The sequence below is a fragment of the Hyperolius riggenbachi genome, chromosome 3, assembly GCF_040937935.1.
Source record: "Hyperolius riggenbachi isolate aHypRig1 chromosome 3, aHypRig1.pri, whole genome shotgun sequence".
Lineage (NCBI taxonomy): Eukaryota > Metazoa > Chordata > Amphibia > Anura > Hyperoliidae > Hyperolius > Hyperolius riggenbachi.
In genome coordinates this window covers 56,188,118-56,202,291 of record NC_090648.1, presented here as the reverse complement: position 1 = coordinate 56,202,291, position 14,174 = coordinate 56,188,118, and the positions used below count along the sequence as shown (strand labels likewise).

The 14,174-nt window shown below is 42.4% G+C and overlaps 1 protein-coding gene across 2 annotated transcripts in view; it reads left to right on the top strand.

The window, feature by feature from the left end:
• The window catches only part of LOC137562630 (zinc finger protein 585A-like), a 43,499-nt gene extending 36,250 nt beyond the window's left edge, over positions 1-7,249 (top strand). The window contains exon 7 of one of the 2 annotated variants that reach the window (XM_068274153.1): positions 5,883-7,249. In XM_068274153.1, coding sequence (XP_068130254.1) covers positions 5,883-7,171 — 1,289 coding nt within the window. In that variant the 3' untranslated portion in view covers positions 7,172-7,249. Of the gene's footprint in view, positions 1-5,630 lie in introns of both variants that reach the window. The other variant, XM_068274152.1, reaches the window with a different exon arrangement.
• Positions 7,250-14,174: the final 6,925 nt, after the last annotated feature.

Here is a 14,174-nt window from a genome sequence, read left to right as displayed (position 1 = left end):
CACTCTACATAGGGGACAGGGGGCTTCTGGCATACTTTACTGAATGGGAATACCCTAACTACCCGTACGGGGGGAAGCACTGTTTGACTACCTGCACTATGGGAGGATCTCTGGGTATTTATAATAGAGGGAGCACTTTTTAATCACTTAAACTGGGTGGGAGGGGACTGCCTGGCTACTGCTATGGAGGTTATAGGGCATAGAGTGTGTGTAGAACTGATTGCTAAAGGAATTTGGGTAGTGTGAGTAAGGTGGACAGACATCATACTGCGATAGAGGGAAGCCAGTCTTGTCAGCTCAGCTCAGGTAGTAAATTTCACTACCTGAGCTGAGCTGACAAGGTGTTTTCACCTCAAGGATGGAAGCAATTTTTCCCTGTCAGCACTCCCCCCATTCGTTCGCCAATAACTTTATCACCACTTATCACACATAAAATGATCTGTATATTGTTTGTTTTCACCCCAAATTAAGCTTTTAGTGGGCGATACTTGTTTTCGGTAATAGTTTTCTATGCTTTTTATAGACAAGTACACAAAAAAAAGAGATAAAATGCACTATTTCTCCAATTCCTTCCCCTATAGTTGTAAAATAAGCAATTCTACCATAAATAAAACCCACCCATTTTATTTGTCCATCAGTCCTGACTGTCACAACATTTAAATTATGTTCCTAGTACAATGTTTGGCGCCAATATTATTTGGAAATAAGGGTTGTATTTTTTCTGTTGTGTCCCATCAATTGTAAGCCCTTATGTACTAAAAACCAGTAATATACCCCATGACATACAAAAAAAGAAAAGTCCCTAAGGCAACTATTTATGGATTTTTTAAAACTTTTTTTATCATCTGTTTGCTTGGTAACCGGGGTGGCGGGAGTGGCAATGGACTTTGGAAGGGATTGATTATATTATTTTTTAAATTAAAAACGTGTGTTGTGTTTTTAACTTTTTGCCACTACATAGTGATAGAAACACTCCCTGGGGTCATGTCCACTCATTACAGGCGCTGCAATTGGTTTGGGGAAGCCTTGCCTCCCTTCTCTAATCGCCAATACGGAAATTTTGCTGAGCAGCAGATGCACGCGCATGCGTGCATAACTGCCACTTAAACAACCGCCACCCAGTTTGACTTGAGCGACCCTGGATGAGGATGAAGAGGTTAATTATAGTGTTTTGCCATTGACCACCACAATAAAAAAAATTCCCATTGTGACATTTTCACTCAGCGTGACAAAGTAATGGCTTTTAGCATTCTACACAGTTTCACCTGAAACATTTGAGCTGAAAGTGAGTGTATTAGCGTGTCAATAATTTTAGTGTTGCAGTCAATTGTGCAGTGTTTGACACTCAGATTTTTGTCAGAAAAGATTATGTAACTCCTTTCCCTGCGCTGTATAAAGCACTTTTTTAAAGAGAACCCGAGGTGGGATTTAATTATGTTACTGGGGCACAGAGGCTGGTTGTGGACACTAAGACCAGCCTCCGTTGCCCCATGGTGTGCCTCCATGTCCCCCCTGTGCGCCGCTATACCCCAGCAGTGCTGGCGGCAGCGTGTCGCCAGCACAATGTTTACCTAAGCGCTGTCAGTCAGCGCCGCTCCCCCGCCTCCTCCGCATCGGCGCAACCCGCCCGCGTCACTTCCCTCCTATCAGCGGGAGGGAGGGGACACGGGCGGGTAGTGCCGATGCGGAGGAGGCGGGGGAGCGGCGCTGACAGACAGCGCTTAGGTAAACATTATGCTGGCGACACGCTGCATGTCGCCAGCACTGCGGGGGTATAGCGGCGCACAGGGGGGACATGGAGGCACACCATGGGGCAACGGAGGCTGGTCTTAGTGTGCACAACCAGCCTCTGTGCCCCAGTAACATAATTAAATCCTACCTCAGGTTCTCTTTAAGTGCTTTCGCAGAGGGATTTGACATCAGGAAGTGAACTCTTGTATCTGGAAATGAATAAATACAATGTATTTTTGCACTTTGCGCTGGCGTTTTGCGCTTTGAAGTGTAAATAGGGCCTAAGGGACTACATTTCAAGAAGAGGCCACCAAGCAAATTCCAAGATAAGTAATAACTGAAACTGAAAAATGAACACAAACAAATATGAGTACATAAGTAGCAATGAATGAAAGTATGAGCACTAAATCAATATGATTAATATATTTAACAAATAAAGTTGAAAAGTATAAAAAAAACTATTATTTTTGTATATTATATATACATTGACAACATGTAATAAATAAACAGAAAAAGTGTATTCGAAGAACACTGCAAACAAAGCAGCCAAACAAGTTTGAGTACAATAGAATATACAGTGAGCAAAACACAGACGAAAGAAAACGAGGGGATAACCCACTCACAAGAGCTCCCCCATGTAACAAGGATAGACAAGAAAAAAATCGAAAAATACAAGGCTGTGGAGTTGGAGTTGAGGAGTCGAGGAGTTGGAGCTATTTTGGGTACCTGGAGTTAGTCGGTGGCTTTGTACCAAATCCACAACCCTGGTAAATATCAGACAAGGAGTCTCTGGTTTCATAAACGAAGGAGTCGGATTGGAGTCAGATGATTTTTGTACCAACTTCACAGCCCTGGAAAATAGATAGATAGATAGATAGATAGATAGATAGATAGATAGATAGATAGATAGATAGATAGAGTGTGTGTATGCCAGGGTCTACTCACCAGACCCAACATACAAAACATGCATCACATAATGGGCTTGATTCACTAAACCGTGATAATTCATGTCACAGACATTTTCATGCGCATTTTTACATTTGCGCACGATCCTGAATTAGCAGCCGCAATCATGCATTTTGATGCAAAATAGACCGCGTTTTCGTGTGAAAATTCATGTTATCACGGTTTAGTGAATCAAGCCCAATCAGTAAATATAAATGGGTATAGAAGAGAGGAAAATGAGGAATAATATATATATATATTTTTTTTTGATGAAGCAAAAATAGCCAAGAGAAAAGTGATTACACTGCAAATGAGCACACACAGTGTTCTCCCCAGGCTCTTTTAGCTGGGTGCTCCACCCGGCTAGTTTTGGTGAGCACCCGGCTGTCATCACCTCCCCTCCTCCTATGCTGTAAGAAGAGTTGCGTACAGAAGCACTGGACCTGCATTCTCATCTCGCCCCACCCAGCTATTTTTTCATGCCACCCGGCTACTTTTTCATACCACCCGGCTGGAAACAATTTCTGGGGGGAACACTGACACAGCAACAAAAGGGTGTGTTGATCCCACTCGCCGCGGGACCCACACATCCTACCAAATATGAAAGTTCAGTGCAAAAATCCCACAAAAGAAAAATCTTCCTTAAGGCCTTCCTGAAAATGTGTATCGAGATTGTAAATTCAGCAAGTCTCATGTCTTAGTAGTTACTGTGTTATATCACCGATACCCAATCCCCCCCCCCCCCCCCCCGGGATAAAAATACATGTTTCACTTCACAGACCGTCCAACCTCTAGTGGAGCATCCATATTTCTTAAAGTGGATCTAAACATTACAATACAACGCACAGTTTCACTTACCTGGGGCTTTTCCAAGTCCCCAGCAGCCGTCCTGTCCCGTGCCGGTCCTGCACGATCCTCCGTTCTCCCTCCGCCGGTTAGTTTCATTACCGTCAACTTGTAGGTCGATGGCAACTGCGCGTCCCATGCCATGCGTATCTTTCTTCACAATACTATCCTGCAGTGGATGCGTAGCGTCCTGACGTCAGACCCTATGTGCCAGTGGTGTGTACGGAGAGCCGCCCAGAGGTTACGGATACCGCATGGAGGCTGACACAGGACAGGTAATGTATAAATGCACACACGGGTGGGGGTTACATTTATACATTGGGGGCAGCGACTACTGGGCGGACGCGGCGGGCTTAGCCAGTTCCCTGAAGTTTTCATGTAGAAATTGGACGGGAATAGGCCTGAAATATATGGGCAGCTTCGATAAAGAGCACAATGTATCTCTAATACACAAATCTCCTATTTCACAAAGACCTTAGAACAGTTTATCAGCCCTGGACCCAGACAGCCAGTCAGTGGAGGTATAAACATTCCTAGCAGAACGAGAAAACAATTGCAGTCAGGACAGAAAACAATTCCTTTCCCTGTATTAGGAAGGAAGAGCCATATTTGGCTCTGGCCATTTGCACGTGTGCGAACAGCTATCTGTACGTCACACATCACATGCTCTTATCAGCCAATTTAGGTTATGATGTGATGTATGACTGGGTGATGTCAAAATGAACTCTGGTACACAACAAAACACCCGGGGGCTCCAGAGTTCACTACTAGCCACTTGTAACTACTTCTTTACTTTTCTCTCTACCTTTCACTACATCTTAGCTTTACTACACTTGTACATAGACTGCATTGATCTTATGGTGAGGTAACATAAAGATGAACCTAAAGCAGGTACTAGACTTTTTTAAGTGGCTATGAAATGCAAGATGAACTCCAGATTCTCCCTTTGCTGAGGCACCCTTAAAGGTGTATGACTGCATTTCTGCTGTATATCTGTATCGCCAAATACATTTTTTAAAGTGAACCAGAGATGAAAATAAACAAATGAGATAAACAATTGGATCTGTCTTTCTACTCCTAAAAATGAATTTTTTTAGATATTTCAAGGCTTTATTTTATCTATAAACATTTACAAAGCAGATTTAATCTTCCAGGGCCCATTTTCACTTGTGCAGTGTGAATTCGTTGCGGAAAGCGCAAAAACGAATTTGCTTGCAGATGCGGATTCGTACGCATTTGTATGCGAATTTTAACGCAAATTCGCTTATTTTTGTAAGGATGCGAATTTAACCACGTCAGTGCCTGTGTGCTTTTACATTGCTTTTAGGCAAAAACATACACAAATTCACATTGAAAATTTGCATAGCGAAAATGCATGCAAATTTCCTATTAATTACATTGCATGCGGATCCCACACCGCCTTGCGGGGTGCAAATTCTATTGGCTCTGCTGTGCATATTTTCCCTGCACAGCAAACAGCACAGATTTCCTGACAAGTGGAAACAGGCCCATCCACTTGTATTGGTTAGGCGAATCTGCTATAGTGGAAACGGGCCCTCATAGTCTCTGCTCAATTGCAGTGTCTCAAGAGTCCCAGAGTGAAAATACATGAACTACTGACCTTTTTATCTTTTCCTCTCACAGTAAAAAGCCCAGGTATCTGCTTAGGAAAGGGTTTTATAGCTGTAATTTATTATCCGTGAGCCAACTGGGTCCTGACTGGAGAAAAACTGTCAGTTCCATAGCTAATTATAAACTTTTTCAGGCAGGGAGACAATAAAAGGAGCCCAGCATAAGTGTCTGTATGCTTGCCACTGTATATACACTTGTCTATTTCATCATGTCGCATGTCATCTCTGCTACACTTTAAAGCTTGAAGACATCCTTGTTCTGCCTCCATCTGCTTCCATTGCAAATAATTCTGATATGTGCAAATAGTATGCTAATTATTTGCAAAATTATGCAGCTGCTGCATTTGGTCCATTTCCAATCTGCATAATCTTTGCAACACCTTGGAATTATCAACAGCTCATTGACTATCTCTAATGATAATTGTTCTTTCCCTCAGAATTCTCTAACAGGGAGTGATGATGTTTCTTTATTTGCAGCATGGAGTCCCGGCATCAGGAACATCTCAGAGACTTGTCTCTCTGTATCCACAGACTGTACAACGGATGATGATGTCATTGGACAAGAGTCTCCTGCAGATATCCTGGTTACCCCAAATATACCTCCACACTCTCCTCGCCTGTCTAACCCAGAGGGACATCATAACCAGCACAGCTCTTCCCCTGCTGGAGGGTCTCATTCCTGTTCCACATGTGGGAAATGTTTTGACTGGAAATCAAATCTTGTCAAACATGAGAGATTACACACTGGTGAGAAGCCTTATTCATGTGCTGAGTGTGGGAAATGTTTTGGACAAAAAGGAAACCTTGTCAGACATAAGAGATCTCACACTGGTGAGAAGCTCTATTCGTGTGCTGAGTGTGGGAAATGTTTTGGACAGAAATCAAGTCTTATCACACATGAGAGATCTCACACTGGTGAGAATCCTTATACATGTGCTGAGTGTGGAAAATGTTTTAGACAGAAATCAAGTCTTATCACACATGAGAGATCTCACACTGGTGAGAATCCTTATACATGTGCTGAGTGTGGAAAATGTTTTAGACAGAAATCAAGTCTTGTCACCCATGAGAGATCTCACACTGGTGAGAAGCCTTATTCGTGTACAGAGTGTGGAAAATCTTTTGGGACTAAATCAGAATTTGCCACACATGAGAGAACACACACTGGTGAAAAGCCATATTCCTGTGCCGAGTGTGGAAAATGTTTTGGGACTAAATCAGACCTTGTTATACATGAGAGAACTCACACTGGCAAGAAGCCATATTCATGTGGTGAGTGTGGGAAATGTTTTGGACAGAAATCAAGCCTTAACGTACATCAGAGATCCCATACTGGTGAGAAGCCTTATTCATGTGCTGTGTGTGGGAAATGTTTTGGACATAGAGGAAATCTTGTCAAACATGAGAGATTACACACTGGTGAGAAGAACTATTCCTGTGCTGAGTGTGGGAAATGGTTTGGGCATAAATCACAGCTTGTCACACATGAGAAAACTCACACTGGCAAGAAGCCCTATTCATGTGCTGAGTGTGGGAAGTGGTTTGGGTGTATATCAAGCCTTCTCAGACATGATAGATCCCATACTGGTGAGAAGCCCTATTCATGTGCCGAGTGTGGGAAATGTTTTGGACATAAAGCAAATCTTCTTAAACATAAGAGATTACACACTGGTGAGAAGAACTATTCGTGTGCTGAGTGTGGGAAATGTTTTGCACAGAAATCCTATCTTGTCAGTCATGAGAGATCTCACACTGGCAAAAAGCCCTATTTATGTACTCGCTGTGGGAAATGTTTTATACAGAAATCGGATCTTGTCACACATGAAAGATCGCACATTGGTGAGAAGCCCTATTCATGTTCTGAGTGTGGGAAATGTTTTGGGAGTAAATCAAACCTTGTCACACATGAGAGATGTCACACGGGCGAGAAGCCATATTCATGTGCTGAGTGTGGGAAATGTTTTACACAGAAAATACAGCTTATCCGTCATGAGAGATCTCACAGTGGTGATCAGTAAGGGTCCGTGAAAAATAGCTTCTTCAGTGAACTTGAACTGGCCACAGCATACTGCTCATGCATGAATACAAGGATATATGTGGACCAAGCAAATCATTGGAGGAAGCCAACAAGTTTTTTTGAAGATGAGCATAATATTTTAATGTATCAAAAGTATAAATGAGATTCACAGTTCTTAAAAAAAAAGTTTCATCCTTTGAAAAAGCATCCCAGCAGAAAACACAAAATTGGTCAGTAGTTTGTTTTAAGGTGACAATGTTGAGTTGTTTCGGGGAGACCCTTCTTCAGGCCTTCACAAACAGTAATGTACATCTGCATTGCATTAATACAGACAAAGATGATGTATCAGGCTCTAGTCAACAATAAAGCCAGGGAGCATGACTCCACCACATATCAAAGAGACTTCAGTCTGGTTAACTCCCCTGCCCCTCCCTCCCCTGCTGTCTGTCTTCCTGGATGAAATTACTTATTTTTTCACAGTGTGTAGTACAGAGAAGACACAGGAAAACTGCTGCAGACGTCTTTTCATGTCTGTCTGCTATAATTTCAGATGTCTTCTGTCTGCCTAGATTACTCACATAGACTTGAGGGGTGGAGTTATGACATCAATCCCCCAGCATCCGGAAAGAAAAAAAAGGCTCAGGGTCAAAATTCACACTGGGGGCGGGGATTTCAAGACCTTATATGGAATACGGACCCTGGGGGTGAGAAAATCACACTTTGTCATGTGTGAGTTTATATATCTTGGCAACTTATTAGGTTTAAAGCAAACTGTGATTTATAATTGAGGTAATGTTTAATGCAGTGCAGATATACATTACTGTTTGTGAAGTCCTGAGGAAGGGTCTTCCCGAAACAAGACGAAGTTGTCGCTTTAAAACAAACTATCAATTTTGTGTGTTTTCTGCACGTTATGGGATGTTTTTTCAAGGATGCAACAGTCCCAAAGAGAAAAAGGGCTGCACACAAATGACCGAGGTGTCGAGCGTGCAAAGGTTCACCCGTGTATTGACGGGACTTATAAAGTTTAGATTTCAATCCAGCACAGCTCTTTTACTGACAATCTTCTTTATTGTATAAAAAGCTGATAAAAGGTTGCGTGTAAAATGCTGTTCAAGTGGCCACTTAAACAGCATTTTTAATGCAACCTTGTATCTGCTTTTTATACAATAAAGACGATTTGCAGTAAAAGAACTGTGCTGGATTGAAATCTACACTTTACAAGGATTAAACTTTTTTTTATTTTTAAGAATTGTGAATCTCGTTTATACTTTTGATACAGTAAAATATTATGCTCCTCTTCAAAAAACTTGTTGGCTTTCTCCAATGATTTGCTTGGTCCATATATATCCTTGTATTCATGCATGAGTTTAGTTGGTGACGTGGCATACCATTGAGGGTTTGTTGATCTCCCAATACATATGAACACTGCATACTGCTCTCCATCTCACCAACATAGCCAGAAGTAGGGAGGATGAAGTGTGGAGTACAGCTGCCAATAACAGGCTTGTTCAGTTCTGCTTATCCCTCTCTCATCACTGGTGAGAAGCTCTAGTACCGCACTGAGTGTGGGAAATGTTTTGGCCAAAAGTGTTATTTTCCTTTTTTTTTTTTTTTTTTTTCTTGCTAGATGCACATGGCAGCATATTTACACACAATCCATAGGACTCTTTCATGCTACTCAGTGCATTGGTTTGTAAAGCGTTAAAGTCCTTGATCTGAGGTGACCTGATGAGATAAGCATGGGTACATCTAGTACTAAGCTTAGTTAGAACTTGTCTGTGTTCATTTTTTATATTTTTCATTGAAAGGGTTAATAAAACAGAAGCTTTATGCAAATGAGGCAGAGTCCGCAGTCACGGCTCCCCTGAAGAGTAAATGAAAGCCAAAACACTTTTATCTGGCTGAACAAACACTCCTGATATAAAGAGAGTGAGTGCTGAAAAGACAATTATTTTCTGGGAGCTGAATGACTTAGAATTTACATCACACTGATATGGCTGCTTTGCACAATTCACAGTCATAACTTAACCCCATGAAGTGAAAATGAGAATGTGAGACTCCAGGAAAGTTCTGTTTAACATTATTACTACACATACTATTCATTATACACAGTACTGATATTCAGAGAGGTTGGATCACTGTGACGGGATTTTTCAGGGATCTCCTAATTTATCTACATAATTTTAAGGGGGGAGCATTATACATCTATTTTGTTAAGTCCACACAGAGGAAGAATGGCAATTATCTTACATGATAACACTATAAATATGATAGCAGCAAAAGATAAGGTATTAGAAGTCAGATGCATTCCCAGGTCATATTACACTCCAGCACAAATAGTGCAGATATACCCCGATGCCTCAGTGCTGCACACAAATGTAAATTAGAAGCAGATGATTGGATACAGGTGTTTTGGGCTTGAGGTGAGATCCAGGAATTCTGGGGTGGTGAGGTGTACAGGTTATTGTTATATGTGTTATAGTCACATGCTGTAGACAAAAGCTGTTGCTGGAAACGATTCTGCATTATGTAACAAAATAAATCCTATTAGAATGGAAATCTGATGCATCTCCAAGTGTCTCTTTTGTGATTAAAGGCTACCCGAAGTGACATGCGACATGATGAGATAGACATGGGTATGTACAGTGTAAAGCACACAAATAACTATGCTGTGTTCCTTTTTTTTCTTTCTCTGCCTGAAAGAGTTAAACATCAAGTATATAAGTGGCAGTTCTTGTCAGGGTTAGGATTGATTTGGACTACAGTGTGACCCTCACTGATAAGAAATTACAACTATAAAACACTTTCCTAGAAGAACATGGCTTCTGAGAGCAGGAAAGAGATTAACAGGGTCAATGGTTCATAGATTTTAGCTCTGGCATACTCCAATGAATGTGTCATTGCGAAAAACAGTAACAACTTAAAAAGTAGATTTCATTATAAAATAAAACTAGAATATCTTAAAAAGACGTTTTTTAAGAGAAGGAAGATGGATACAATTTTGTTTCATTAGTTTATTTTCATGTGTCCTTTAAAGCTGCTAATAAAGTTATTCCTCTGGATAATATGCTGAATATCAGTGGTATATTGTTCCTAGGGATGATCACAGATATGCAAATTGTTGATTTGAGTTGATTGAAATGTATGCACATTTTTATGCAAATTTATGCCTCTTGAAAATGGACCAATCAATTTAAACCTGGGTTTAAATCGATTGGTCCATTTTCAAACTGCATACATTTGCATAAAATTAGCATAATTTTGGTACAATTTGCATCTCATTGATCATCCCTAATTGTTCCCACAGCACCACAGCAGCCATTTCTGCGATAACCTGTCCTCTTCTGTCTGCTGTGTATGGTCTGCTCTCCAACCACGCACTACTGCAGCTGCACTCAGTTGTTTCCCCTCTGCAGCAAGATCAGGGACCTTCCACCACCCCTCCACCACCTGCAAGTCCTCCTCCTTAGAGGTGGCCTGTGCAGCTGCCTGCTGATTCTGCTGTCCCATGGCTGCCACTCCCTGATCCAGCAGAGCAAACAATGCCCTTTCCAGCAGGCAAACCATTGGTACTCACTCGCAGATGGTCGCCCACTCCCAGCAGAGATCACTGTCCTGGATAGATAGTGGTGACTGAGAGTACACCATTCTGGGATCCCATACTGCAGTAGTGCACACATGTCACTCCCCTCCTGCACAGGAAAGTATGGCAGGAGCTCAGAGCACATGGCCCGTGCAAGCATCCCGTTCAGCTTCTGGATGCGCCTATTGGTGGGAGGCAGAGCTATGGTCGCACCAGGAAAAGTGTTGCTGAGCAGGGTCTGCGTTTCCGTGCTGCTGCTGGGCGAGCAGGAGGACAGGATACTTATTCAGAAGGCCGCAGAGTGGTGCTGCTGCTGCTGCTTTTACCAACCTGCTGCAGCCTCTTGAATTCATTGTACTCCTGCAAGTGGTGGTTCTGCAAGTGGGACTGGAGGCCTCCAGTTCCCAACTTGGCAGGATTTAGACCTCTACGGATGGGGGCTGTGCATGAGTCGCAAACTGCAAAACACTCATCAAGGGTGGACAGGTGGAAAAATTTCCAGATGGGTAAAGTAAACACACATTTATGGCTTGAAGGGGGTGCTGGTCTGAGTGGTCTCCATCTGGTTGGGGGTTGGGTGGTGGTGGCTGAAGCAGCGGACTGTGCCTGCTGGCTTCCACACCCACTGTTGCCCCTGGCCTCCATGCTGTGCTGCCCCACCCTCTCACACCTTTGCTCCTCTGTCTCCTCCTCTGAGCTCTCTTTGGAGACATCTGGCACAAAAGCAGGGTCCTGCCACTCGTCTTCCCCAAACAACTCCTCCTCTGACCCCACCACCACTTCTTCCTCCCCAACATCTCCTGCCACAGGCCCCGCCTCAGCCTCAAAATCTGATTGTGCTTGGACAAGCGCAGCATCCTCCTTTTCCACTTCCCCACCCTGCACATCCTGGACACCAGGCCCCAGGATCACATCCACCTTATCCGTAGCGGCCCGCAACAGGCTCCCAGACGCTGGGCTGAACGGCAGCGGGCTTTTATCCCGGGAGGGCTGAGCTTCTGGGGTAGATGTGACTAGCTGGGGTCATCTGCTACTAGGAGGAGTAGTCATAGCAGAGGTCTATGTGAAACAGCTGCCCGGCTGCTGTGACATCAGCTCCAAAACTACCTCCAACTGGCTCTTCTGTCACAACGACCCTGGGGGGTGCAAAAAATGACACAGTGCCTTGCACCTCTGCACCTTGGCTCTCAGCTCCCTCTACCACAGCTGAGCACCCACTGGCTGGCAGCGGTCATGCCAGAGAGCCGGTGGTGGTGATAGCACTGCCCCTCCTGCCTCTTCCCTGGCAGACATTGTACAAAGTAAAATATAAACTTTATTAACAGTAATCCGTAAAAAAAAATAATTGTAAAATGTGCAGTGTTTTTTTAACTGTGTATTTGTGTGGTGTTTTTTACGGTAGAAGCACACAGAAGCTGCTGGAAATGGACTACACTTAGTCTCTGATGGACAGTAAGGATTAACACTACTAAACATGCTCTTCTCTGTATAAGCTAGCTCACTTACACAGAAAAAAAATATAGATATCTATGTATACAATATAGATATAGAAAGAAGTGCAGGTTTTTTTTTTTTTATTAAATTTACCTTAAAAAAAATCATGAATAATCTAGTTAAAAGTAAACTACCTGTCGGAATACAGTGACTTACACGCTGACACTGGATGTGTGAAACGTCACTTTCTTACGCTGGCTGGCTGGACACAATGACACTGTCGCTCAGGATGAAATGCACAGACAGCACTGCCTGACTCTATGAATGTATGTGACAGTGACACTAATACTACTAAAAATTCACCAAATGAAAATATACTTAGTTCACTTCACTTTACTAATCGACACAGTGAACAGAACACTACAATAACTCTTTGCTAATAATAATATATAGACTGTCACTTGACTTCACTAAGCTGCAGGCAGCACAAAATGACACTGACTGTGACACACTAATTCTAATACACTGAATCTATTAAGCTGTATTAAGCTCACCTAACTAATCCTTACCTACTTCAGGCCTAGCTAGCACTACTTCTAACCTAACTGCACTCCTATGCACACTGTCTAGTCTAACATTGAGGCATTGTTCACATTATAAATCGCCAGCGATATCGCAAGCCTTGCCGATTTATGGGGTGATTTTGAAAGCGCTTTTACAAGCGTTTTCAGAGCAATTTAGGCTTAGAAAAGTGCTTTTATAAGCAATTTTGAGGAGAGGATGATTTTTCACTTCCTTATGTCGGTCAGGAAGTGAACTCTTTAAACCAGAAATGAATAAATACAATGTATTTATTCATCAAAGCGCTCGGGAAATTGAAATGCAAAGCACTTTTTCAAGTACTTTGCGATTTCCCTATACCTGCCATTGAGCCAAAACACTCAGAAAATGGTACAGGTAGCGCGTTTTTGCGATTTTAAAAAAATTGCAATGCTCAAATGTGAACACTGTCATAGGAAATCATTACACAAGTGCTTTTAGAGCGATTTGCAAAATTGCCAACGCTAAAACAAGACCTGACTTTGTCTGCGCTAACTGTAAATCAATCACAAAGCTAATCTAATCTGTCTAAAATTCAAGATAGCTGTCTGATAAACAATCAATATATATGACTATCAAAGTAGAAAGGCTCAATTTCACATAAGAAGGCACTAGCAAATAACAGCTCAGCACTGGAGCTGCCTCTCAGTACTAGAGTCACTCAGCAAGGACAAAACATGACCACCCCCTTATATATGGAAGGGGTGGGCACAAGCTCCCCTCTTCTGATTGGTTGCGAGGGCCTCTCCTCGGGGCTCTGTGATTGGTCCAAAATGTAATTTCCTTAGTTACTAGCTGGACCTGAAATGACGACTCGTGATTTCTAAATCATGAGTTCATGAGTTCTTTCGAGTATTCGAAATCGCCATTCATCATTCATCATTGCAACTGATGACGATTTGGACCTCGAAAATACATTTTTCGGTAAAAAAAAATGGCCATTTGTCATTGAGAAGGTGTGATGAGCACCACTGTATAGCAGCTCTACATCTCAAGTCTGGGAACTAATAGTGATAATAATTAATATGATTATTAATATATATGATGTGTCTGCAGATGAGGCTGTTTTGCAGCAACAGAAAATAATAGTAACAATAATAATTATATTAGATGGCCTAATGCAGTTGATTTCACAAACAGAGGCTGCAGTTACAGTCCAAAATGAACACCCGACACTGCTGTACCATTAAAAGTAGCTTTATTCAAATTGGTTCATCATCCATATGAAGAATAATAAAATGTGATGCTGGATCAGAGGGAGTTCCCCACCATGGCCGGATTTCAGACAAAGCCACAAAGGCCATGGCCTAGGGCACCAGGAAAGCAAGGGGCGGGCTGTGGGCAGCAGAGTGGCAGTAGCAGTTATTCTACCAAACATTAATCC